Here is a 25,838-nt window from a genome sequence, read left to right as displayed (position 1 = left end):
TAATAATAGATTGACACAACAATGAGGAAAAATAAAAGATAAGCACTCTTAAATAATTTGATACTTGGGTATATAAATTACACAATAAGAATGTATAAAAATAATTTGTGACTTACTGGTTAAATTAAACTTTGTTTTAAGAAAAATAGTTTGAACTAAGGTCAATTAACGTGCTCATGGAATCATGGAAATGCTCTTGAAATCTTAGAAATCTTGAAATATTACCCTGGACCATCCTCGACTTCACCTAATTTTGCAAATTTTCGTAACTTATAGATTTAATACTTTGCAATAGCCGCGGGACTACGCTTACTTCAAAAAGATACGTTTACGATTGACTTTTGATTTCGAAACATACTCGTAGGTTGTTGGTAACATAACTGACAATAAATAATTTTCTTATGTACTAATATGATATATTAGTAGTAGTAGTAGTAAATCAGTTATTAGCGATAAGACACGAGCGTTTTGCCCTCATAATTAATAGGACTGATTATTACTATTACTCATCTTTAATAATCTTTTAGAATAGTTTTTATGTATTTAGAAGGATACGGAAAAGAGCTGTTTCTACAATACTCGGATTAAGAAGTAAAAAGATCAAATGTTTGTGGGATCACGCACCATGAAGACATACGTAGTCAAGATAATTTAATATCACGATAACAAAAAAAAAAAAGTTCGTGTTTATTGTGTTTCTAAGATTTTTTTTTATCTAAATTAGTTAAACTTAATAAATAGCGTGTAAACGTCTAATCGAGTAGTGTCCAACCGAAAGGCGATTTCTAGCCGAAGCCGAAGCCGTAACCCTTTGAGATCCGTTACGTGAATCATAATATCATAATTTCGAAATCATTTATATTGAAGATTTTCAGATATTGTATAGAAAAAAATCTAAAGATGACTGAAATTACTACATCCATAGCTGCAACTACACGATATTCTTTAAAAATTGAAGGTGATATTAATTGAATTAATTGCATCAAGGATATGTTGATAAATATTACGGAATAACTATGTAATTAATAAAATAAAATATAACATAAACCTTTCTTTAGTATGTTCCACAACAAATACCACGATATGATTTGTTTGAGACTAAATTTCCAAAATCATAACATTAATATAGAAGGAAATAATAAATAATAATTTCCGATTATATTTATACATCAAATAATTTATTAATAAAAGATTTGCTTAGTTATAAAAAAAAAAACTATTTTATTAATTATGTAAAAAAATCAAATAAACCAGCAAAATAACATTATAAGTATCGCTATTCAAATATGTTATTTAATAGAGAAAATCCAGTAATATAATAAGATTTAATACAATAATAGGGACATACATTATATACGATTAAAAGGAAAAAATGACAGGAGCAGTATCATGAATACAGGCATTCATTGCCATTACAGTTTCCAGATGGTTTTCTTTCGTCATTTTATTGCAGTTTCTAAGAGCTTCTTTAAAGTCTTCCACCAGTGGATGGTCTCCGAGAAACGAGGCTATTCTGTCAACAATCATATGGCCGTCTTCTTCTCCAAACTTACCCTTAAGTGTGAAACAATACAGATATTTCTTGGCGGCTTCGTTATCTGGAAGTGTTCCATCGACAATTTTGGGCAAGAAGATAGAATCAACGTTGTGCTCTTGCTCACAAGCTATCGAGTATTTCTTTGCAGCCAGCACTTTTTCTGGAGGTAATTTGTATACCTCCTGAAAATTAAAATATATGCATCATATTATATTTAAAATGTTTTTTTTCTATCGAGTGACAGAAAAACAGGATATATTTTAAAGAGAGGAATATATCCTAATTTTGGTAATTTAAATAATGTAGGATATTGTTACTATTACCGGGTAATAATACAGACATGAAACCAATGGGCAGAATAAAATATACAACGTAATTTAAGCAAAAGTATCTATATCTATTCACAAAACCGGAACTGTAAAAATGTACCTTTCTAATGTGCCAAGTTATTATAAAGTCGGCGTATTTCATGTGGATTTTTATGTAAGCGTCAAATGTTAAGCATTACGAAAATATTGAACATCTGTTACAATTTTTAATTAAACTATATGCAAGTAAATACAAACTAAAGTTTAAATTGAAATAAACGCTGTATCGAATGGAAAAACGGCAAATAATAAAAATGCTTCTTGAAAAAAAAAAAAAATAGAAAATATAAAGGACTAAAAACTTATTAATATATCATCTGAACAATTACATTAAGTAATTAAAATAAGTTGAATTACCAAGACAATTACAAATAAGGAATTACAACGAATTAAACCATTGTCATGACACCTAAACAGGGAAGAATTGTACTTTACATTGAATTAAACGTAATAAAAGATGTTTGAAATAAGACTAACCTGTTTAAATGCGGCAGCTGAAACGAGAATCGCAATAGTGCACAAAATTGTGGTTGAATACATTTTCAGATAAACTATACTGAATATGTCTGGTCAAATTAACAAAATTACGAACTGTTGTCCTCAAACCTCTGTGGCTCTTATTTTATACTCGTGTTATAAATTAATTATTATTTTAGTACAAAAAATAAATTAAAATCAAACTTATATTTACATTATAAAATTTGTGCAAAACCTAAGTCTTATATGGTAGACCAATTCTAAAGATATAATCATAACATTTTAATTAATTAATATTTAAATAAGATAGCTTTGGAGTACTAAGACACTAATGAAGCAAATTTGGACCCAATGTCGGATCTCACAAACTGAAAACCTCTGATTTTACATTTAATCGGTGTGATAGAAACGGATGTAATGGTTTAAAAAAATATGGTTAGAAAACCCTTTTACCTGTGAGTTTTTCCTCTTGTGTCGTAAGTTAAGAGGAATACTTGCGTGGCCCCGAAAGCCACATCAAGAATCATTCTGAGAGAAGACTCATGGGCAAAAGTGGGATATTAATATGTTTTTATAATATAGAGGTATGAAACAAGCATGCAGTCCACCAAAGGTAAGCGGCTGCTGCCTATAGACAATTATAATCAACCCCAGTGATACAGTGTGTAGAATATAATAATAGATGGTTATTGTTATACATAAAATAGAAGCACTCTTAAATAAATTGATACTTGGGCATATAAATTACACAATTTGAGTATACAGGGTGAATATTTCAAATAGGTCTTTAGGGCTAAATCCGAAACTTTAAGGATTAGAGTATTATACCACTATCTGATAGTGTAGCTTATAAGGATCAAATTCTGGTAAGTAATGTTATGTGACAAGTTAAAAGAAAAGGATTTTTTTTAAGAAAATACATATTTTTTCCATACATTATCATACTAATTAAAAATTATACATAACACTTGTACATTGTAACTTATAAAGATAGAAAAAACCCACCACCACCACCACTGTTACCACTGGTACCACTGCTGCTATTTTTAAGGCATTTGTACGTAGCCAACTGGCGTTTATCTGTAGTGTTGTGTGGAACCCGCACGTTGCGATAAGCGAATAGAAAACGTAGAGAAACGATTTCTATTTAACTAATCATATCGCTGTAAACTAGTTAAATCCTTATCAAACTATAATGATCGATTTAGATACTTTAACAAGATATCTTTGAGCAACCGCAGAAAAGTATTGGACCTCATATTTTTGTACAAACTTGTTAATGGGTTTATTGATGACGTCAATCTTGTTTCTCGAATGAATATAAATGTACCGAGTAGAATACTAAATCATAAAATTATAAGCCATTTGTTGAAAAAAAGACTCGGACAAAATTGGGACTCTTGCTGTACCTTAAATAAGATCTTTAGAAACTATAATTTTATTCATAATAAAAGCCTTGATACTATTTCATTAAGTAAGACCCTCGACAATCATTCTTATAATAAAACATGGCCATTCTTATAATAACAGACATCTTCTCTAGCAAATTGGCAAAGTTTTTATAATATTGTAGATAGTTCAATACGTATGTAATATTATAAACATATTAAATCAATTATTTTTAAAATGCAGACAATAAAATTAAAATGATATGGAAAATAATTAACGCTGAGACACGAATTTGCAGATTAACTAACAATAAACTATCCCTTACTACTGAACATGGTCAGATTACCTCAGATAAAGAAATTGCACAAGAATTTGAAACTTTTTTCTCGAATATCCCATTTAAAACCACAATTTTTTTACAATCATGCCCGATACAAGTAGTGACTTTCCTTAAAGATAATTTAAATCAGTGTAAAAGTAAATTTAAGCATATTTTAATTGATGACATATTAAAGGCTTTTAAAGAAATAACAGTTAAAAATACAGAGGACATTTGGGGAATGTCAGTAAAAGTCTGTAAATCAATCATTAAAACTTTAGCTCCCTACTTAGTCACTATTTTTTATATATGTGTTGATCAGGGCTGTTTTCCTGATTTAATGAAACATAGTAAGATAATACCATTGTTTAAGGCAGGATACTAAAGATCCCAACAATTATAAACCTATCTCAGTACTGCCTGTTCTAAGTAAAATTTTTGAAAAGATCCTTTTACACCAAATGTTGCTACATTTTAAAGTAAATAATCTTTTACACCAAAGACAATTTGGCTTTACTAAAGGCCGTTCTACTACTGACGCTGGTGTTCAATTGCTGCGACATATTTTCGATTGTTGGGAACAAGCACATGATGCTATAGGTATATTTTGTGACTTGTCTAAAGCTTTTAATTGTGTTGATCATAAAACCTTATTGTTAAAATTACAATATTATGGTATTCAGGGAAATTCTCTAACGTTGATAAATTCTTATTTAAACAATAGAGTACAACGAGTGCAAGTAAATGGAACATTATCAGCAGGCTCTAATATTAAAATAGGTGTTCCTCAGGGCTCCATCCTAGGTCCATTTCTATTTTTAGTTTATATCAAAGATTTGCCATATGTAGTAAAGGATTTATCTGAGGTTTTTTGTTTGCTGATGACACTTCCTTAGTGTTTAGGGTAAAACGACAATCACAGGTTACCAACGTCATTAATGAAACTCTGTGCTTGATTCAGAACTGGTTTGATGCAAATAACCTACTCCTAAATTCTAATAAAACTAAATGTATCAAATTTATGCTACCAAATGTAAGGAGTATGGGGATGAATGTCGCTCTAAATGGTGAGACTTTGCAATCCGTCAATGACACCGTTTTGCTAGGGGATAACCATTGATTCTAAACTCCAGTGGGGTCCTCACATCTATGCTTTGTCCAGCAGACTTAGTACTGCAGCTTTTGCAGTCAGAAGAATTAGACAGTTAACAGACATCCCCACTGCCAGGCTTGTCTATTTCAGTTACTTTCACAGCATTATGTCTTATGGCATTCTGCTGTGGGGTAGTGCTGCTGTCATAGACTCTATATTTACTATTCAAAAAAGAGCAATAAGGTCAATATATAGTCTGCGACGTGGTGAGTCCCTGAGAGAACTGTTTCCCACTATTAACATATTGACGGTACACAGTCAATACATCTATGAAAATATTATGTGTATAAGAAAACATACTGATATGTTTGAAAAAAATAGTAACCACCATAACTTTAATACTAGAAATACAAATAAATTAGCAATTCCTAAACATAGATTATGCAAGGTGGCTAGATCTTTCATGGGTAACTGTATTCGCTACTACAATAAAATACCTGACCACATTTTGAATCTCACAGAAAAAAAGTTCAAACATGTTGTTAAACAAACGCTATGTAAAAAAGCGTACTATAAACTAAGTGATTATTTGACTGACAAAACGGTGTGGTCTGAAGTAGTTCCAGCTCCACATGTACCATTAAGTTAAGTTTAACATTGTAAAATCCATTTTTTTAAAAGATGTGTGTTATGGAGTTTCTTTCGCCGCTTCTTCTCCATAACGAAACACCTTGTGAAGTGGTGGTAGTTTGACATTCAAAAAGTGCTCTGTAAAGAACCTATTTTGAATTTAAAAAAATGATTTGATTTGATTTGATTTGATACTAGCAGCATAACCTCGCTGAACTGACAAACTAATTTGTTGACCGAGGTAAGCTCCAGTTTACATATTTAAATTTAAAAAAAAATAATGTAACCTATTCTTTGAGGACCTGTTTAAATTTTATCTACCCGTATTAATGTCATTTAAAACGAATTAAAATGTGCTGAGGAAAAATTATAAGATTAGATGCAAAGATACATAATATATTATTGCATTACAAAGTAAAGATAACAGGCGCAGTTCTCCTAATGCAGGCATTCATTTCTATGACAGTTTCAAGATGGTTTTCTTTCGTTATTTTATTGCAGTTTCGGAGAGCTTCTTTGAATTCCTCTAACAGTGGATGATTTCCGAGTAACGTGGCTAATTTGTCAACAACTATATGGCCGTCTTCTTCGATAAACCCAGCCTTAAGTGTAAAACAGTACAGGTACTTCTTGATGGCTTCATCGTCGTGTGGAAGTGTCCCCGACATAAGTTTAGCCAGGATGTTAGGATCGACGTGATGCGCTTCCACACAAGGTATCGAAATTTTCTGTGCGGCCACCGCTTTTTCTGGTGGTAGTTTGTATACTTCCTGAAACAAATAGTCTGTAATGTAATAATAATCTGTTTGAAACAGTCTGTTTTACTAACTAAATGCTGCTTTCTGCTGAACGAAATACAAGATTTAAATGAAAGAATTACTCATTTACTAAAATATCGATAGTAATCTAAATAATATACTGGAATTTACATGCAATTGTCTTTATTTGTTTATGTATACACATGTTATATCTGAAGGAATATCTGAATATCTGAAGGTAATGATAAAGCGAAGATATTTGTACAAGCCATTTCAATTAAGGCTTTACGAACAGTACATGAAAGGTGACTTCTTCTACCTACGTATATATAAAGTATCCATTAAATTTCACATGTTTACATGTCATCACTTTCGCGTACTTTAACTGACGTCACAGAGCATGTTTTGTGTGGTTTGCGGCATGCGTATGAAGTTGTTATTTCAGGTTTTTCGGGTTTAATCGGTATTTATGTTACGGAAAAATGAAAAAGCTAAAGAACCATTTTATAGATATTGCCTAGCACTATTTAATTGTACAAAACCACTACTATAAGTATACTAGATAAAGTCTTTTTCTTATTCCACAAATTGCTAGAACACGAAAACAATGGTGTAAGATTATAAAAAGAGATAAAGTATCTCCAACATCGCATTTACATTTGCATTTACTGTAACAAACAATTTTTGTAGGTAAGTAAATAATTATAAAACATTTGATTGATCATCTGTTTAGTTAGGTATCTACTTCTTCATCAAAACACAAGATGCAGTAAAATCAACACACAAAATGCAATAACACGTACGCCATAAACCTGTTTATATTTTTTTTGTCTATTTCTTAGCAGATTGTCCGATTGTGCTTTAGACCACACAGCTGAAGTAAATCTTCTTTAGCTCCATCTATTTAGTATTTATATAACACATACCTATATTTGTTTTTAGATATAGGTCTGTGTTATATACATAAATATATATTTTTTTAATTTTTAATATTCGAAATGTGTCTCTCTTTTTTTACCGACTTCTTAAAAGGAAGAGGCACTCAATTCGACCGTATATATATGTTTTTTAACCAATTCGTATGAATTCTGACCTTACTTTTAATCATGATCACGTTTATACAATTTTACATAATATTAATATAAACGTTAGTATGTCATCGCTAAAAAGGGTGGAAAAAAAATTAACAAAAAAAATAAAACCGACTTCTATGTCTCCGCACTCTTTTTTTGATTACGTGTTTTTGCATCACCACTCAACTGTGCATGTCGGCATTGTGCTGCGTAATTTACACCATGACAGCCATAAAATTAAATGTTTTAAGTAAATTAAATGTTTTAAACGGCTGACACATTGTCAGCCGTTTAAACCATTTAATGGCTTCCTTCAATTACAAGGCGGTGAGATATCTATACTTATCTATGTAGAAATAAGTCACAAATATTACATGAAGGATGATTTTTTTAAAACAACACCACCTATAGGTACCTGTTTTAATGCTGCAGCTGAAGCGACTATCACAACAATACGCAATATTGTCTTTAAAAACATTTTCCTTCTTCTTCAAGTACGCTGTAGACGGCTGGTAATATTAATAACATTTAAAACGGAATATCTATCATTTTATACTTGGAGTGTAGAATTAATTATTTATTTTTCTAGTATAAAAAAATATCAATTGAATATTATTATAATTAACTTTAAATACGCATTTAATTAAAAATATATAAAAGTAGAATGAATGGAAGCCACGATTGCTATTATCCAGTATATTTTACAATTGTAAAATCTAAACAATACATTACCTAACGCAATCAGGAAGCATAAAAGATCTAGGAAATGTAAATTACAAAATATCCGTGTATAATAATTCATTAATGGTATACTGGCTTCTAACTGCGATTTTGTATGTTGTTTTTTTTAACAAACTTTATTTAAACTAGGCATGACTACTTAATATGTTTTTGTAATCACGGAAGCACTCCTGAAATTTAAGTCATTAGCGGACACCCATATAACTCCCAGCCGCACCAACTTCGAGTTACATGTAAAACGTACATAGTTCGTGTACAACGCAATTAAAAAATATACATTAGCGAATGGTTTTTGATTTCGAAACGTAATTACGCATTATCATGGTAGATAATAAGTTATTAGCGTCCCACGACACGACATAATTAGGTACGTGTTATTAGATGTACCTAGTAATTATGTGTACTCGTACCTAGATAATTATCCATTTTATTATCTATTGTTTTGCTTAAGGAAAGGTGACAAAGTGCTGTCGGACCAACGCAATGTGAATCCCTATGTTGTCAAGATAAATAATCATTTTATGGTCACAAAACCGAGTTTGCTTTTTTCGTGCTCGTATATAACAATAGTGGGCGTCCTACTCTGTGGCCTTGGGGCCTCCAGGAGTGGGGTGTACGGGTCTCGAGGTCTCCCTCTTTACCCGGGCAATTCTCAAGGGGTCGACTGCCCCCGATGCTATGTTCCGCCGTTTGGCGGACTTACGGAATAATTGTTGGGGGGGGGGGGGGGGTGGAGTATCTTCGCGCTCCCCTCGGTCTGGGGATCCTAGCCCATAAGGTCACTAGGGAGCGGGCGCCCGTCGGGAGGACGAGCGTGAAGCGGCGCGATGCCCCTCAGATGGGAGTGTGGGCCGTTGTCGGCTTTTGCGAACATTCGCACCGACAGCGTCCTCACAAACTCCTCAACGGTCGGAACCCTGAGGTCACGCGCCACCACATCGTTCCGCACGTAGCGACCGGCGCCTACGATAATACGTAGGGCCTGGTTCTGCTGCGCTTGGATGCGTTTGCGGTTCGACTTGGCCACCAACGCGTACCATGCAGGCGCCGCGTAGGTTAGCCGGGATCGGATGTACGTCTTGTACACCCTTAGTTTGGTGGAAGTCGGCAGCTGAGATGACAACATCGGTCGGAGCATCGCCCGTGCAGCACGGGCCTGGTGAATGACGTGGTTCACCTGGGGCACCACGTGCAGCGAGCGATCGATGTGACATCCCAGGTACCTAACCGTGGGCTGCCAAGCTACTTCCCGATCACGGAAACGTAGCGGCGACGGCATAGTACGGTGTCGGCTGAACAGTGTGGCGACCGTCTTACCGACGTTGACGGTCAGCTTCCACTTGTCCAGCCACTCAGGTAGCAAGTCGAGCAGCTGCTGCATCCTCGCGACCGCCAACTCGGGACTGCGCGAAGTGGTAAAGTAGGCGCTGTCGTCCGCAAACAGCGCAAGAACGGCATCGTGTTCCCACTCTTTGAGGTGACCCTCTAGAGTGGGGATGTCGTTGGTATAGAGGGAGTAGAGGAGCGGCAAGAGACAGCTGCCCTGCGGGACTCCTGCACGAATAGGGCGGGGGTCGGATTCGTAGCCCTCTACCGACACGAAGAACTGCCGCCCATCAAGAAACGTCGTACATAATTTTTTCTACGGTAGTTAGACATACAAATAGTGCGTAACCGTGCCGAGCATCTTATTCAACATTTGCATAGGAAATGTTTTATTTATTTTTTTGATTTTAAATCATAATGTAGTCCTTTAACGTAATTGCAAAACGACGTAACGTTACATTCAACCTGTGAGGTTCCAAAAATACTAAATAACATAAGAACCACTTTTGATTGAATCAGAATAACTTATTATGGGTACCGTTAAATTAGTTTTAATTATCATGTTATCTGTTACACCTATAAGAACTTTTAGCAAAAAATACGATTTTAATTCTAGAATATTGGTTGTTCACAATATCATAATTATAAACCATTTCAACGTAAAAGATCTTACGTTGCGATTTTCACACTATTTTTGCTCTCCTGTGAAATTGACAAAATGTAGATACGTTCATAAAACAGGAAAACTATTCAGTTTTTGAAAATTCATACATTATATATGTCATCAACAGTTGGTTGAAATAAAAAACGTTAGTATAAAAGGTCCATGTGTTTTTTTTTAGAAAATATACCACATGTACACTCAAATTTTTGACACACAGCCAATATACAATATGTGTGCCAACGTTCTTATTAGTGATCGAAGGTGCCAACCCATATCGTATATTATCTGTCTAGATAGGTATATGGACATAACTCTAAAAGTACTGGAATATATTAATAATAAACATTTTAATTTGCATTTTAAATTTAAATTATTAACTTTAGATACTTATAGCAGTTCCTCAGTATTTCTTTAATTTCTTTAAACAGTCAACTATTTTTAAGAAAAGAGGCAAACCGCATGATAAGGTCAAGTTTCCTCTGTCCTATCCGTCTTCCTCTTTAAATCTTAATCTAATTTATTATGTATGTGAATAGTAACATGATGTTTCTATGTACGCTCTTATTTCATGAAAGAAATATTTTGACTTTGATTTTGAAGCATTGGGCACGACTAGTAAAAAATCGTCCCTTTTTATTGGTACATATTATGTATTACTGTACAATTTGTTGTCTTCTAAAAATATTTAATTTCTCGTTTAATTACTTTAAATAATGAAGATACTTTTACTGAGTATTATACTCGTACCTACTTTACTTAGCGCTTAATACTGAAAGTAAATATAACAATTAAGTTGAAGGTTCAGTTTAACTGTGAATTTATCACAGTTACGACGACTAGGTAAATAATTGAAAACATTGAAGGTTCTTTAAAATTTCCGTTTAATATACCCAAACATAATATGGTGCATTTATTATCGTACACTCATCGTATGGTCCGTTGGAACGTATGGCGTGATCCATAATACACGTATCGTTATATTATTAAGCTTACAATGAGAATACGACGGGAGCCCTTTCGTTAATACACAAGCTCATCTCGTAGACTGTTTCTGTTGGAGTCTCTTTAGTTACTGTGTTACATCCAGTGAGTGCTTCCTCGAAGCCTTTCTTAAGTGGGTGATCTCCTAACAATTCCGACATTCTGGGGATGTTGAAATGGCCGTCTTCGTGTACAAACTGGCCGCTCGTGGCAAAACAGTAGAGGAAGTTTTTGCTAGTGTCATCATTGGGCATTGTTCCGTCGATGAGTTTACCGAATATATCTGGATCGGCGTTGTACTTCTCTATGCACGGTAGTGTGAACTTTTGCACCTTCAGGACCTTTTCAGGCGTGAGATGGTAGACTTGCTGTTAATCAAATAAAATATTAATTAGTTCTATAAGTTTAAGTACATAGTCTTTCTTAGAATAACAAATTAGGTATATTTCGGTAGGTATTTGTTATTAAAAATTTAAAAATGCTTCTAATAATTGTAACTTATAACATGTAACATGCAAGCTGATAGATAATTAAAATACTATGTTTTAAAGCTAAGTTTATTGCTGTGTCTAAGATTCATGAAAAATGTTGCAATCGTTGTGCACATGAGCCCCTGATAAAAGGATACAGCTGGGTATACCAAAAATATCTCTATACTTGATTGTAATCATTTTTTGCATTTCTTATAAGTAGGTATAGTTTTCGAACAATTTCATAAATATGAGAATGAGACGCGAAATGAGAAGCGTCAAGGAATAGTGAAGGTGAACAAGCGTTGAGAGTTTATTAGTGTTATTAGTATTTAAAGCGGGGGCACTTTTTTTAAGCAAGAGTAAAGTGAAGAATTTCATCAGTGAATAAAATAGAGTTGTTATTAGTATCCATGGTACTGGGAGTAGCCCAAAATACATCGCCGGGAAAATTTTGCAGAAGGTTCTACCCTCTTTAAGGAAAAGAAATATGGTGTCTTTATAGATATTTTACATTATAAATTACATTATTATGTGGCAATTGTATGTGTAAATTAACTACTAAAATTTAATATAAGAGTGATATCGAATAAAAAATAAGTTTAAATAGTTTTTTTACCGTACCTTACCGTACCCTACCGTACACAAAGGGTAAAAAACTGAAACTAAGATTCCGTTGTCTGTCTGTCTGTCACAGGGCTCTATTTCGTGAAGCGCAACAGATAAATACTTAAATTTTTTACAGAGTATGTATAAGGGTGGTGCTAACAATAAATACTAAAAATAAAAAAATGGGGATCACCATCACTCCTGCTTATTGAGACGTTTTTCGCTTTATCTATTGAAACGTAATGAGTAGACCGTTCATTTTTTCACAATGCATTTGCTTTAATAGCTAGTATAGTAACAAATAATATAAATAAAAAATATATGAAAATTTTGATGGTACGGAACCCTCCATGTTTGACTAGCGCTTGGCCAATTATTTATATGAGTAGCAGACAAGCAAGCAGTCCACCTGATGGAGAATGGAGTGGTTACCGCCACCGAAATGTGACGAAGAATATGTCGCGCTAATTCGCTGTCCCAACTTCCTTAGGCAAATCAAGAATTTTATTACTTTACCTGATCTTTAGGTCTTACTGGTCTATTCGTAGCTGAGGCCACAGAGATGATGGCACAAAATAAAATGGTGTAGAACATTTTGCTTTGGTTTTCACTATACACTTTACAAGTTATTAGTATATTGTTTTCCACTCTGGGTCCTGAATGATACAATGGTTAAAGAACACTCCCTTTTATATCCACAATATCCATTATCATACTGTTTACAACACCTAATGTTTTTTAAATTATATAATAAATATAATTAGGAAAGTCATAATTCAAGTATATAGTATCATATGTTCACAATATTGTGATTAATTAATATGATGACACGGAAAAGAAAATTAATTAAAAATAATTAATTTAATATGAAATATGAGGTAAGGAAGTACCTACCTCTACTACGTGAAATAATGTTCAAAAAGTTTGCTTTTGCGAAATTTTGTAATATTAGACGGCAGTATCTATGACCGACCATATTAGTATTTTTTATTTACTTGTCATCATAATTAAATATCACATTCAAATGTGATATTTAATTTAAAATTAAATAATTGTTGTTTACCTATAGATAAGACTTTTAACTGTTTTTAAAGTTAAAATGAGGTAGGTACAGTAAAAACTTCTTTTAAAATTTGTAATCATTTTTTAATATTTTTTTTTGTAATAAATTATTAATTTTAATTAAAATTTGCATACTGTAGAATTGTTAAATGTACTAATATCAGTATTTTGTTAGTAAAATAGTCAAATTCTTTATCTTGCACTATAAGTTACACATATAGGTACATACTCGTAATAATGATGACTTGAACATTTGATATTTTATTCAATCCAAACTTTTTGATATAATTAGTTCACACAATTTAATTATTTAATAAACCCTTTACCGTTATTAATAAATTTTAATTAATAAATATGAAATATATTTATAAAATATGAAAATATAAACGTACTGTGTGATGTTTACTTACGAAAACACCTGTTCGGGAGGTATACGCTTCATTCTTCAGGTACCTAATAGTCTAAAATACCAATAAGGTCGACCATCACCAAGTTGGTTAATAGATGAAACGTTTTTTTAAATCAAATTAAATATGACAATCTAAACCACGTTTTTTGATGTACCTACTGGCTTGTTATGATATCTCTGTTGCAAGCCTGCGTTATTAAAATGAAACTAATACCATTATTATTTGTTTTATAAGGTAATTAACGTAATTAATTAACATTAATTAACCTCCAAATACGTACATACTCTCTCTCTCTCTCTCTCTCTCTCACACACACACACACACACACACACATACACGCTTGGATTCTAAAACCCAGGAGATGCCCCACGGCTGACTATCCTCTTATCCCACCTAACACGGCTGCGGCTGAAAAACAGCGCTACTCGAATCCCTGATTCTGAGACAGCAATGCTAAGCCGAATTCCTTTTGTCATATTTATATTACTGTAAAATGTACATTTATTCTTTGTGTAAACTGTGTTATTATGGCAATAAACGTTTATTATTATTATTATTAATTATTATTACATTTTTTGTGTGTTTGTACTGGTCAGTTTGATTGAGAATAATACGTTGAACAATTTATATAATCAGTAACATTATGTATGTGATTCTTAATAGGTAACAAAATGTTTTCAAATGTTTTTTTCTCTTGTAAGACATAAAAAGCCATTATTTCTTATTTTTTAAATAATATTCTTCGCTACGAGCAATTTATTTATGGTATTTCATTCTAATGAAGATTGTCTGAGGAAATGTGATGAAGGGAACACCTTATGTACAGGGTGAATTTTTCAAACGGGCCTTCAGGGCCAAGTCCGAAACTATAAGGATTAGCGAAGAATGCTGAAAGGAGTTACGATGCCGATTTTGATAAAAACTAAAACTGCATCATTACTTTTTTAAAATAACTTTTTCCCTAGCCGGGAATCGAACGAGTTCATTTTGAAAAAAAAATACACCCTCATATTATTACATTATCTGATATTCTTGCTTATAAGGATCAAAATCTGGGAAGTAATGATAAATGACAAACTAAAGGAAAAACTTTTTAAGAAAATACATATTTTTTCATATTAATTTGGCAGTTAAGTTCCCGCTATTCGTCAATTTAAACATTTCGCGTATTAACATTTTTTTTGGCTCAATGTTTCAAATCTATCAAAGCAGACGTTTTGTTCTCCAACAATTTATATTTTTATGTCCGAGTTAATTAAGGTTATTTTTAGGACCATTATAATAGATTTAACTTGCTATGGGCGCTTTCGTTTCGCTTTATGTTTCGTTTAATACAGATGTAAAGTTGACAATTTGCGAGAATGATTCTTTCGAGTCAAATGCAAGGGATTACTAAACAAAGAGATATACAAAATCATATTTAACGTTGAAACGAAGTTGTAATCAACAAACAATAAGAATTTACTATTTAATCAGTTATCTATTTTTATTAAAAAATAAATTCTAAAAACGGCGGTAACTAATTTGCCAAACGATTACTTTCTCATACTAAGCCGTATGTCATGGTCATAACATCGAATAATTAGTTGATTAACCAACAAATTCTTCAATGATAAAACTTATGTATGTTTCTAAAGAATTATACATAGATCATTTGTTATGTATAATCCTTAAGAATTAGTATGCCAATGTATGGAAAAATATGTATTTTCTTCAAAACTTTCCTTTTCCTTTAATTTGTCACATAAAATTACTTCCCAGAATTTGATCATTATAAGCGACACTATCAGATACTGGAATAATATAGAGGGTATAATTTTTTTTAATGAACTCGTTCGATTCCAGGCTAAGGAAAAAGATATTTTAAAAAACTTTTAGTTTTTATCAAAATCGGCCTCGTAACTCCTTTCAGCATTCTTCGCTAATCCTTATAGTTTCGGATTTGGCCCTGAAGGCCTATTTGAAAAATTCACCCTGTATAGGTTATTTTGTTTAATCATCCTCATATTTTTTTCTATGATCTAGATAAATAACAACACCTTTTTATATTTTCTAGGTTAGAAGACCTAGAAAATATAAAAATCTCTTTTTATTTTTGACCGCGATTTCGCCCAAGTGGGCCCCGTTTATCTGGGTAAAGAGTTCTGTTCTAATCCAAGTCATAAACTACCTGTCAATTGCGTTCAGTGTATTTTTCGTGGAAAAGTTACAAACATCTACATATACATTCATCCCTTCTCATTAATAGTCACGTTTATAATATTAAGGAAGAAGTAAGGTAAGATGTTCTAAATTACTTTTTCATTATTGGAAAAATATGATCTCTCTGACATTTTGAAGGTGGTAGAACCCAATGTGGTTTGTCTCCAGAGGGGACTCCGCACCTACGAGTATTTCTGCCTAATAACAGCAATGTTAAGCGCCATATAGATCATAGTAAGAATTGTTTGTTGTGTTGTGTTGAAGAAAATACTTTAGCAAATGCATGAAGACTTACGGTTTAATTGCAAAGTATAATATGTGCATCAATTCAAATTAAGTTCTAGAATATAGGTACTCAAATAAAAGTATTCTTGGATCTTGTAGATGGCGTAATATCGTCCATCAATTTAATGACTATAATAATATTTAATAACCACATATTTTTAATTATTTAAATTAGATAATTGTAATTCTTTTATTTAATTATAAAGTAAGCTAATGTTTTTGCTACTTAACATTTTTTGTTTTATAATTAATTTTAATGAACAAAGAGTTGCATAAAAAAGTAAGTATATATTTTGTTATTTATTTCGTAACTACTTATTACCTATGGTGGTACGACACTGTTAGTATAATTTTGTAAATTTATAAAAATGATTGAATATTTATTTTTAAGTGTTTTAATAGTTAAGTTTAAGTATTTTAATAGTTTTTATTTATGTATCGTATGTGTGTGTGTTGTATATGTGATCAGTCATGTTTGTTCATGTGTGTTGGCAATTCTCCACACTTTTGAAAGTAGTTTTGAGGTTCGACTTCGGCGGCACCACCGCCACACCTAACAACGCTGTTTGAAGGGTGAGAGAGAGAGAGTGAGTGAGATAAACTTTTCCGCGGCGTTCCAGCTTAGTCCTCAGGGGTACAAGCGCATCTGTGGCCGACCTCAGGCAGGAATCTAATCCTATTATCGATTGTAATCGACCCCAGATAGGATTAGATTAGGTAGGATTAGATGTCCATAGGTGGCAGTATCCAATAACCATCAGGTGGATTGCATACTCGTCTGCTACTTATATTATAAAAAAAAAAACAAAATTGTTATGAACAACATGTTTTAAGAACTTATTGTTCAAATATTCATAGTAACATAGATAATATATTTTATTCTCGCTATTTTATCGGCGCTTTACCACCGAACTAAGGTAACAATCAAGGTGTTTTTTTGTAAAACAGCGAGCAGATAATATTTATTACGAATACGGCGTATATGCTAGAACATACATCGGTAACAGGTACTTGATATGTACTCTTATAGAGCGTATTAGTCATTACTTACTTATTCTGGATTTCGCCTACTACCTATTCGTAGTGAGAAAACTTACTATCAATTACTAGTACAAGGCTCAGTATTCATGAGAATGGTGTGTTCGATTTATTTCATTATTTTTTTGTATACATTTGACCTAACAATATGGGTTCGTTTGCCCGCAGAAGACGCCAACCAACCTAATGTTAATTTCAAGGTAGGACTTCATCTAAAAACCCTTGGATTCTGACACCTTCGGCCGAGGAAGAAGTTTGTCAAAGGCGGCAAGTCTGTGTAAACTACCTTGAAATCTTAGACGAAAATCGACCGTCGATGATTAGGCCGCTTTCGATCAACGGGCGAATGCACATTGCACATATTCGAGTAGATTTCGTGCCTTCAAGGTATCAGTCAACAGCGTTCTTGCCAAGCTGAAGTCATTCGACAAAGTCACTTAGGTACTCTAAGTGAACAACTAGATGTAATAACGCTCGGAGTTAGCTCGGTAGATGAAGTAGTATGCCGAGGACAGCAGACCACACTTAGCTCGAGCCCTTAGGTTCGCGATGAATGATATGATATAGATGGAAGTATTTGGATCATAAATCTTATGATCTTATGATCGTATTAAATATTGACACTTGCTAGTAGATGAGTTATAGGTATATTTTGTTTATAATTTGTTTTTTTTTATTCCTATATATAAACACGTCTTATAAACGTGATTTATAAATATTAAACAGTAAAATTATTAGGTACATCATTAATCATTTATAATTAAGCGTATATTTTATAACAGTTTTTATATTACGAGGACACCGTAAGAGGTTTCGACCTATAGATTATTGCGTAGATAATTGATGAGTTCAAAGTACCAATATTGTATCAATATGTAATAAAAAAAAAACAAAATACTACTTAAACATAAAGTTATTTTATATTAGGTTTATATCCTTTGATTGTCTGGGGATTAGGTACATATAAGTGACCTTATTTGCCATACCGCCATGAGGCCCCGGCGCAGTAGAATAGGACCTCTCCTTTTTTTCCCGTGGGAGCCATAAGACCCGGCTAAGGAAATTCGTGCAGAATATCTATGCACAAATATATAGGCAGTATATAAGACTTATATTATTCTTATTTTATTTTATTTATTTTATTCTTATCTTATTTTATTTATAATATGCAAAATGCATTGATCGAGGCATGTGGATTGTAGAGTCGCACCTATTAAACCGCGGTGCGACGATACACGATGTCATAAGGGATGATATAACATTTTAGGTCGTTTTTAAGACATATGCCACTAAAATGTATCGTATTTATCTTATCGTCAACGCAACACTACAATAGTGACTGCAAAAGTGCATACAATTTGTAAACATTTCCCTTATAGTGAAAACAATCTTTCTCTTCTCATCTTCTCATTTTCTCATCTTCAAAAAATCATTCCAATAAAAAAATATCCGCCATAGAGAATATTTAATACCGTATTTTTTTTGAGTAATTTATGTAAGAGAATGATGACAATGGTTGAAGCTTGTAGTGGAATTTCTATAGGGGGAACTACCCTATAATTTGTAATATACTATTATATTTATCAATAATTATTTGTTATAGATTGCAAGAAATATTATTTTAATTTTTATTTGTACTAAACAAATAAGTTTTTTTAAACACTTTTATTATAAATATATTACATAGATATGAGTATATAACATATTCTAATGTCAGAGTATTTTTTTCCGGTCTTAAAATGTCTCTTGTCAGAATGTGCCCAAGAAGATAGAATTAAATAGATACTACTAGCTTGTCATTAATACTCGTACCTACCCAAACATTACAATATCCATTTTAGCTTCACTAATGCACATTTATACAGGGTGGTATACAGAATAACTAACGGTTTGGTTAGACACTAATATCCAACATTTCGATATAAAAAAGATGTTAACCAAAGTCCCTATGATCTATTTACTTGTCTCTTTATTGTAGTCTTAAGTTCTATTAAATCCTAATTACGGTATTGTGGACTCTTCATGCTTCAGTTGTGGAGGCATTATCATCAACCTAGTTCGGCTTTGTAGTATTAGGATAGCGCTACTATGTTCTAGTTTCTCTTGATAACAGGTGTAACATGAGCAATAGGCAGCCTAACCCGTGCGGTACTTTTTGGGGGGCGGCAAGATAATTCAAAATTTTAATCAATACTTAACTATTTATATATATTTTTTTATAATTTCATTATCAACCCATTACTGTCCCACTGCTGGGCACGGGTCTCCTCTCATAATGAGATGGATTAGGCCATAGTCCACCGCGCTGGCCAAGTGCGTATTGGAAGATTTCACATATCTTTCAAAACTGTTTTTTTAAGAATTCTCAGGTATGCAGGTCTCCTCACGAAGTTTTTTTTTCTACACCGTTTGTGCACTTCTACGCACATATTGCCCCTCGATCAAGAGGACGCGTTTCTTAACCACTAGGCTATCACTGCTTATTTAAATACATCATAGAAATATATTAAAAATATATGTCAGCAGTAACTGATTATTACTGAGATTATTGTTCGTCATTAAAATATTTGCTATTCTTTGTTAAGCTGTACAAGGAGCAGGCGTAAAATGAAACATCACTTGGAGGTTTTTTGATTTTGATTTAAGTATTTAATTAATTTACAACGTTTTATGACGAACATTTATGAAATTAAACATAAACATAAAGAAGCAACAAATTCACCCAACGCCTGAGGGGGAAAATAAGGGTATTCCGACCGGCAAATTATATTTTGCATCCAAAAAGTAGATAATAACGAAACACAAATTTTGGTCTACACGCCAGATATATTTTTAGTCTACTAACATTTAATAAAAATATGTTTACACAGAGAATACTACAGGTGCGTTATCGTTAAGACACAAACTCATTGTGTAGGCCGTCTCCACTGGTGTCTCTTTCGTTATTTTATTGCACTCAAGAAGTGTGTCGGCAAATTGCTGAGATAATGGATGTTCTCCAAGCAAATACAACATTCTGCTGATGATGAAGTGGCCGTCCTCGTCCGTGAAATTTCCTTTCCTGCTGAAGCAGTATACGAATTTTTTGCTGCTCTCATCTTCATTCAATGTTCTATCTAGAAGTTTCTTCAGAACAGTCGGTTCAGCGTTAGTCTCCTCTATGCATGGAACGGAGAACTTCTGTGCTTTCACGAGAACATCAGGCGTCAGGTAGTGGACCTCCTGGAAAATTAATTTATAATGTAAAATACATGGAATTCTACGGGGACAGTTTGAAGAACCGTGTGGTCGTGAATCGTGTGGTCGTCGCGAATCGTGTGGTCGTCGTGAATCATGAATGTGAATCATCTATCTATGAAAGAAGGCAGGAATCGACGGCGGACTACAATTCTAATTTATCAATTGTGCTTAAATACATTCACACTTAATAAATTAGATTTATGTAATCAGTATCATAGTTATTTTTTAATATTTTATATTAGACAGATAATAAATTGGTGCTATAAAGTTCATTTTAAAATGAAATTACACTGCAAATCATGTGAACTTTATGTGCGTGACATTTTTTTGAAAGTACTTCCACTAAATTATAACTATTTAGGATCGTATGTACCCCAAGTATTTTGTTTAATTTATTTAGAGATACTTATTTTTTTTGAAGAACATTTTATGATTTTTAGTCAGGAGTATGGAAATTTTAAGATTTTAATATTATTACTATTTCTCGGTATGGCCCTTCGGATTTGAGATATGTTTAAAGTTTCAAACTAATTGGAAAGGTAGTTTAAAGTTGATTACAAAATTCCATTCGAACAATACCCAAAGGTAAAAATAATAATTCGCCATGTACGAGTCGAACTCGCACCACTAAGGCTTCCACCAAATGTGCATTATTTCTTACTTATTTTAATAATTTTATTATTAAAATTATTTAGCCGCCGTGTATCTGAATATACAAGTAGATTTCCATTTTTATGTTATTATACCATAAAGTTGTTATATTATAAAGTAGTCCGTCAGTTATCACGGATTACTTTTAGCCCTGTGTCGGTTGTATTCTTTCGGAAATCCTGGGCTAAGGAATACTGTTCTAGTAGTCTGATTAAGTTTACAAAAGTACAACAACAAAGTTTTGTTTAATATTATAGCGTTTATTATATACACTGTATGATAACGATATTTGATACGTAAAATAGATACTTCACCGCCTTGAAATTGGACGAGGCCACAAAACGCTGATTTGTCAATTATTTTTTTTAATTTTTGACAAATAAAAAACATTTTTAAAAAAATAGGTTCGTATAAATGACTAATGCTACGTAAAATACCTAATAAATAAATAAGTATTTCAAACATTTTAGGGACATTTTACCACGGAGACGCGGCGAAATTTTATTTACGTAACAATTTGAAGGTGGTAGAACCCTTTGTGGTTCGACTCCGGCGGCACCACCGCCACACCTATTTCGGCCTAATAACAGCAGTGTTCAGCGCTGTGTTCCGTTTTGAAGGGTGTGGTAAGGGAGACATACTTTTCCGAGGCGTTCTAGCTTAATAAATAAGCTTAGTCCTCAGGGGTAGCGGCGCATCTGTGGCCGACCTCAGATAGGAATATCTAATCCCATCTGGGTTGATTACAGATGTCCATGGGCGGCAGTAGCCACTTACCATCAGGTGGACTGCATGCTCGTCTGCTGTTCCTATATTATAAAAAAAATCTATTCTCAAAACGGGTTACACTTTCTTCTTAGGAGTGATCTATCTACTAAGGTAATGATTTAGTTCCCCGGGAAGGACGACGGTATGTGTGGTCGCATACCGTCGTATACACCAGAGGGTGTGGCGAGCGTCAAGCTCACTTGGGCGGAGCCCGACGGGGCAACGCGCTAAGAGGACTCCGGGTGCGTTCCTTTGGAGATCCCGCAGCCCTCAACGCAGCGCAGAGGACGGCCACCGGGGGGGTTTTAGTGCCGTAAAAATCCCACATAACTCGGCGTCGCTCCCACGTTGTCGGGTACCTTTTGAAGGTTTCCCCCTCAACAAAAAAAAAAAAAAGGTAATGATTTAGTTAAAAAAAACGATCTCACCTGGTTCTTACGTCTAGCTAATACATAAGATAGCGCAGCAAACAAAATGATTTTATAGATCATTTTTCTTGAATTTAAAAAATCCAACTATAACAGCAGACCTATTTTCTCTGAAGACTGAATATAATACGAGAATCCTATTGTATTTGTACTCTTTAATATTATATAGGTAATTGCTGTTTATATATTATTAAATGATCATGAAGCTTAACAGTTATTGTAAATATTTATCTTTTTAAAATATTTTAAATAAATGTTAAACTTAATTGTGTACTTTATATAAATTACCTATATTTTTGAAAGTATGAAGTCTCACATTCGCTTTAGTTCTTGTCATTAATTTTTATGATTTTCGTAAAAAATAATGTTTGCCTACAAATTACAGCTTGCTCACGAATATACAAGAAAAGAAAAAATCCTTAAAAATAACACTAAGGGAAAATTTCAGAAACCTTTTAGCATTTAGAATCCCTTTAGCATTTGTAAGAAAAAAAATTGAGACTAGTCGAGTTTTTCTTTCCCGATCTCACTGCTTTTGGGGCTTGCCTTCCACCTAACCTAACTTAACATAAGCGTTGGTACCTCTCCGGTCAAACTATTTTGGTTGTACCAACTTTCAACTGCTTCCAAAACAGTCCTCAGAGATAGCAACGTTTTTGTGGTCAACAGCAACCTTAAGGATCATAAGGAAACCTAAATTTCTAAAAGGTTTCCATAAGGTTATAATAAAAGGACGCATGCACGAAAACTTGTTTTTGAACTAGACACTAACTCACAAGTCACAAGTATGGATAAATCGGACTTGGTTTATATGTGGGAGAATGCTTCATTTCATATATATAAATATTCCGTTTTTTAAAATCACATGATATTAATTTCGAACTACCGCTCCGTATTAACAATTGGCTACCTGTATCATGGTATAAAAAAGGGGCGCGCAACTGTCAACAGATCAGAAGTTGTCCAATAGTGGGCACGGCACGGTGGTGCTCTGAACTGTTTGGTGTTTTGCTTGGGTGTTATTGTTACTATGGTGGCATTACCGCTTATTCATTTAATTATTTTAACTATATTTTTATAAATATTGGTTAAATTAGTTGAATCGAAATACCATTGTAGATCTACCTACCGGCGCGCCCACATCAGAATCGGGATAGGATACGCCCTTTTATTACGTAATAGTTTTAAAGTAACGGTAACAGAAGATAATCAACCGCGTGTATAGTGCATAAGTGTTCAACTTAAGAATTTATCGTGGCTGTACTCCTGACGACAGTCTGGGACGCGCAATGGAGGCGATATTGACGAGGCCTTCGACATTGGAGGAGCTGTGTGTGAAACACACGATGAACCGGTTGCGTGAGTAATGTGTACGGTTTGTCTAAATATTGTAATAATTTTATGTGCATTATTTTAGCAAGCGTGTGAAAGCAACCGCAAGCTTGGGTACCGCAAGTTTGGGTATGAAAATTGAGAAGGTGGAAGGTGGTTAGCATCGTCCATGTTAACTGTCTACGTAATTAAGACTCATTGGCGCCGAGACTCATTGGCGAACGATTGGCGCTCCGGTATGATCAAACCAATGGTTTTTATATTTTCGATTGTTAAACTTGCTATTTTTTGCTTTTTGAAAGTTGTTAAAGATTATAAGAATCACTAATATGAAAATGTTTGGTTATGCGCGAAGAAATTAACAATCATACGTGTAGGTACCGACATTTTTTTAGAAATGTTTTGGCTTTTTAAAATCTTCGAGTAATTTCAACTATGCTTTTCACAGTTTCGTTGCTTATATCAACTCTTTAAGAGTCGATGCTTGCTTATGCTAAATAAGTAAATAAGTAACGATCATATTGTTTTAAATTATTGCGCTGCAAAAAAATATTTTACGATTGTGAATACAAGTTCTGATATCTACCCTTTTGTATGTACTTATTCGTTGTAATGCATTTAACATTCTTAATAAACTCCCAGTCTTAAAATAAAACTAGTCACAATGAAGATTATTATTGAAGTAAAAGGTTTGATAAATCAGGTAGCATACTTTTTGCCATCGCAATTCCATGGCCCGTGAATTTCGTAAGTTTTATTTCTAGTTTCACCTGGAACACCGTGATAGTGAGATATGTATTGTGCTCATTGAAAGGTGTACTCTCAACCAGCGCTTGTCATTTTTAGTAGGATGCTATCTAATAATATTTACCTAGCGCTTGTTCCCAGAATCTGTAACTAAAATGAAAGCTGCTTATTGGGGGTTTTGTAACAACACTTGACTTGTGATGGCCGTAGACGTGGACCAAAATTGAATGAAAATGTAACATTTAGATTCTGGTGGTGAGTCAGTAAGTTGTTTATCGGTAAGCGACTTTGTGCTCTTACAAATTTGTGTATTTAAAGTTATTGATAAAGGTTACAATTTGCGAAGGATACATTAAGGTAAAGCTGAAGAAAAGGAGTTTGGTAACGTTCGCATCACCCCAAATGGTGTATTGGACTAGGCAAAAAAAAGGTGAATTAACGTAAGTTATAACTTATTAATAAAACATTTAGTCTTCTGTGTTTTTCACATTGTTTTGTGACATAATGTGTAACTATTACTTGCTATTCACTTTAAAAATTGCAGAAGTAAAAAGAATCGAAGCTTAGCTGACTGTAAAAAAAAAAAAACAGTTACTATAATGGTGCAAAGCTGTAAGCATTTTGATCGGTCAAATGTGTTTAAAGGTTTAATTTAATAAAGACAATTCATCAGCCTCGCTCGGAGTCGATCAAGTATTTTTAATAATAACTTAAAGTTTGAACTTGTTTTACAGTAGTTTAAATTGTTATTGGATTTTCTTTCTTATTTTGTGTCATAGTAAATAATACCTTTCGAGATGACGTACATCACGATCCTAGACTTTACGTGTGAAATTATATTATGTTGGTACCTGTAGTGAATACTTTAACAGTGGTAAGTCAACTATACCATCATGTAATCTAGCTAACAATCTAAACGTTTTAATTATTCATTGACATAAGGAGTTTATTGTTATTTTATTTAGTTTTGTAACTGTGCAGATGACGACATTACGTCTAGATATACGGCTGTGGATATAACAAATTCAGAATATTCACGCACGCTATGTTTATATTATACGAAACAATTCGGCGTGTTTTTCTCCTATTCATAATTTTGTCGTCGTTACACTCAAGCAGATAAAGGTTATAAAGGTGGTAGAAACTTTTATGGTCCTGCAATACCAATACCATACAGCAGTGTTAGGCTCTGCTGTGTTGAAGATATTGATGGCCCTCAGTAGCCACTTACCATCAGGTG

The 25,838-nt window shown here is 33.3% G+C and overlaps 3 protein-coding genes across 3 annotated transcripts; all 3 read right to left on the bottom strand.

Annotated features, from left to right (window-relative positions):
• Window positions 1–6,220: 6,220 nt before the first annotated feature.
• LOC140748313 (uncharacterized) lies at window positions 6,221–7,679 on the bottom strand. The gene is made up of 2 exons (XM_073081155.1): window positions 7,665–7,679; window positions 6,221–6,583 (listed from the first exon to the last, which is right to left on the bottom strand). The coding sequence occupies exons 1-2, from the start codon at window positions 7,677–7,679 to the stop codon at window positions 6,221–6,223; spliced, it is 378 nt and encodes a 125-aa protein (XP_072937256.1).
• Window positions 7,680–11,238: 3,559 nt separating this feature from the next.
• LOC140749060 (uncharacterized) lies at window positions 11,239–13,113 on the bottom strand. The gene is made up of 2 exons (XM_073082082.1): window positions 12,952–13,113; window positions 11,239–11,724 (listed from the first exon to the last, which is right to left on the bottom strand). Exons 1-2 carry the CDS (start codon window positions 13,027–13,029, stop codon window positions 11,365–11,367), a joined length of 438 nt encoding a protein of 145 aa, XP_072938183.1. The 5' UTR covers window positions 13,030–13,113; the 3' UTR covers window positions 11,239–11,364.
• Window positions 13,114–20,294: 7,181 nt separating this feature from the next.
• LOC140748301 (uncharacterized) lies at window positions 20,295–20,767 on the bottom strand. Its single transcript, XM_073081132.1, has 2 exons — window positions 20,714–20,767; window positions 20,295–20,654 (listed from the first exon to the last, which is right to left on the bottom strand). The coding sequence occupies exons 1-2, from the start codon at window positions 20,765–20,767 to the stop codon at window positions 20,295–20,297; spliced, it is 414 nt and encodes a 137-aa protein (XP_072937233.1).
• Window positions 20,768–25,838: the final 5,071 nt, after the last annotated feature.

Source organism: Epargyreus clarus, unplaced genomic scaffold, assembly GCF_041222505.1.
Source record: "Epargyreus clarus isolate Ecla_fem2 unplaced genomic scaffold, WU_Ecla_fem_2.2 ptg000003l, whole genome shotgun sequence".
NCBI lineage: Eukaryota > Metazoa > Arthropoda > Insecta > Lepidoptera > Hesperiidae > Epargyreus > Epargyreus clarus.
Note: the sequence above shows the minus strand (reverse complement) of the source record. Positions and strands in the feature narration are given on the sequence as shown.

What these genes read in the sequence shown, in the direction of transcription:
- LOC140749060 (XM_073082082.1), bottom strand. Translation starts at nt 13,029, where the DNA reads ATGTTCTACACCATTTTATTTTGTGCCATCATCTCTGTGGCCTCAGCT. An exon ending in CAGTAAGACCTAAAGATCAG is followed by an intron (nt 11,725 to 12,951) that starts GTAAAGTAATAA and finishes TTTGATTAACAG; the next exon opens with CAAGTCTACCATCTCACGCC.
- LOC140748301 (XM_073081132.1), bottom strand. Translation starts at nt 20,767, where the DNA reads ATGATTCACGACGACCACACGATTCGCGACGACCACACGATTCACGAC. An exon ending in ACACGATTCACGACCACACG is followed by an intron (nt 20,655 to 20,713) that starts GTTCTTCAAACT and finishes TTAATTTTCCAG; the next exon opens with GAGGTCCACTACCTGACGCC.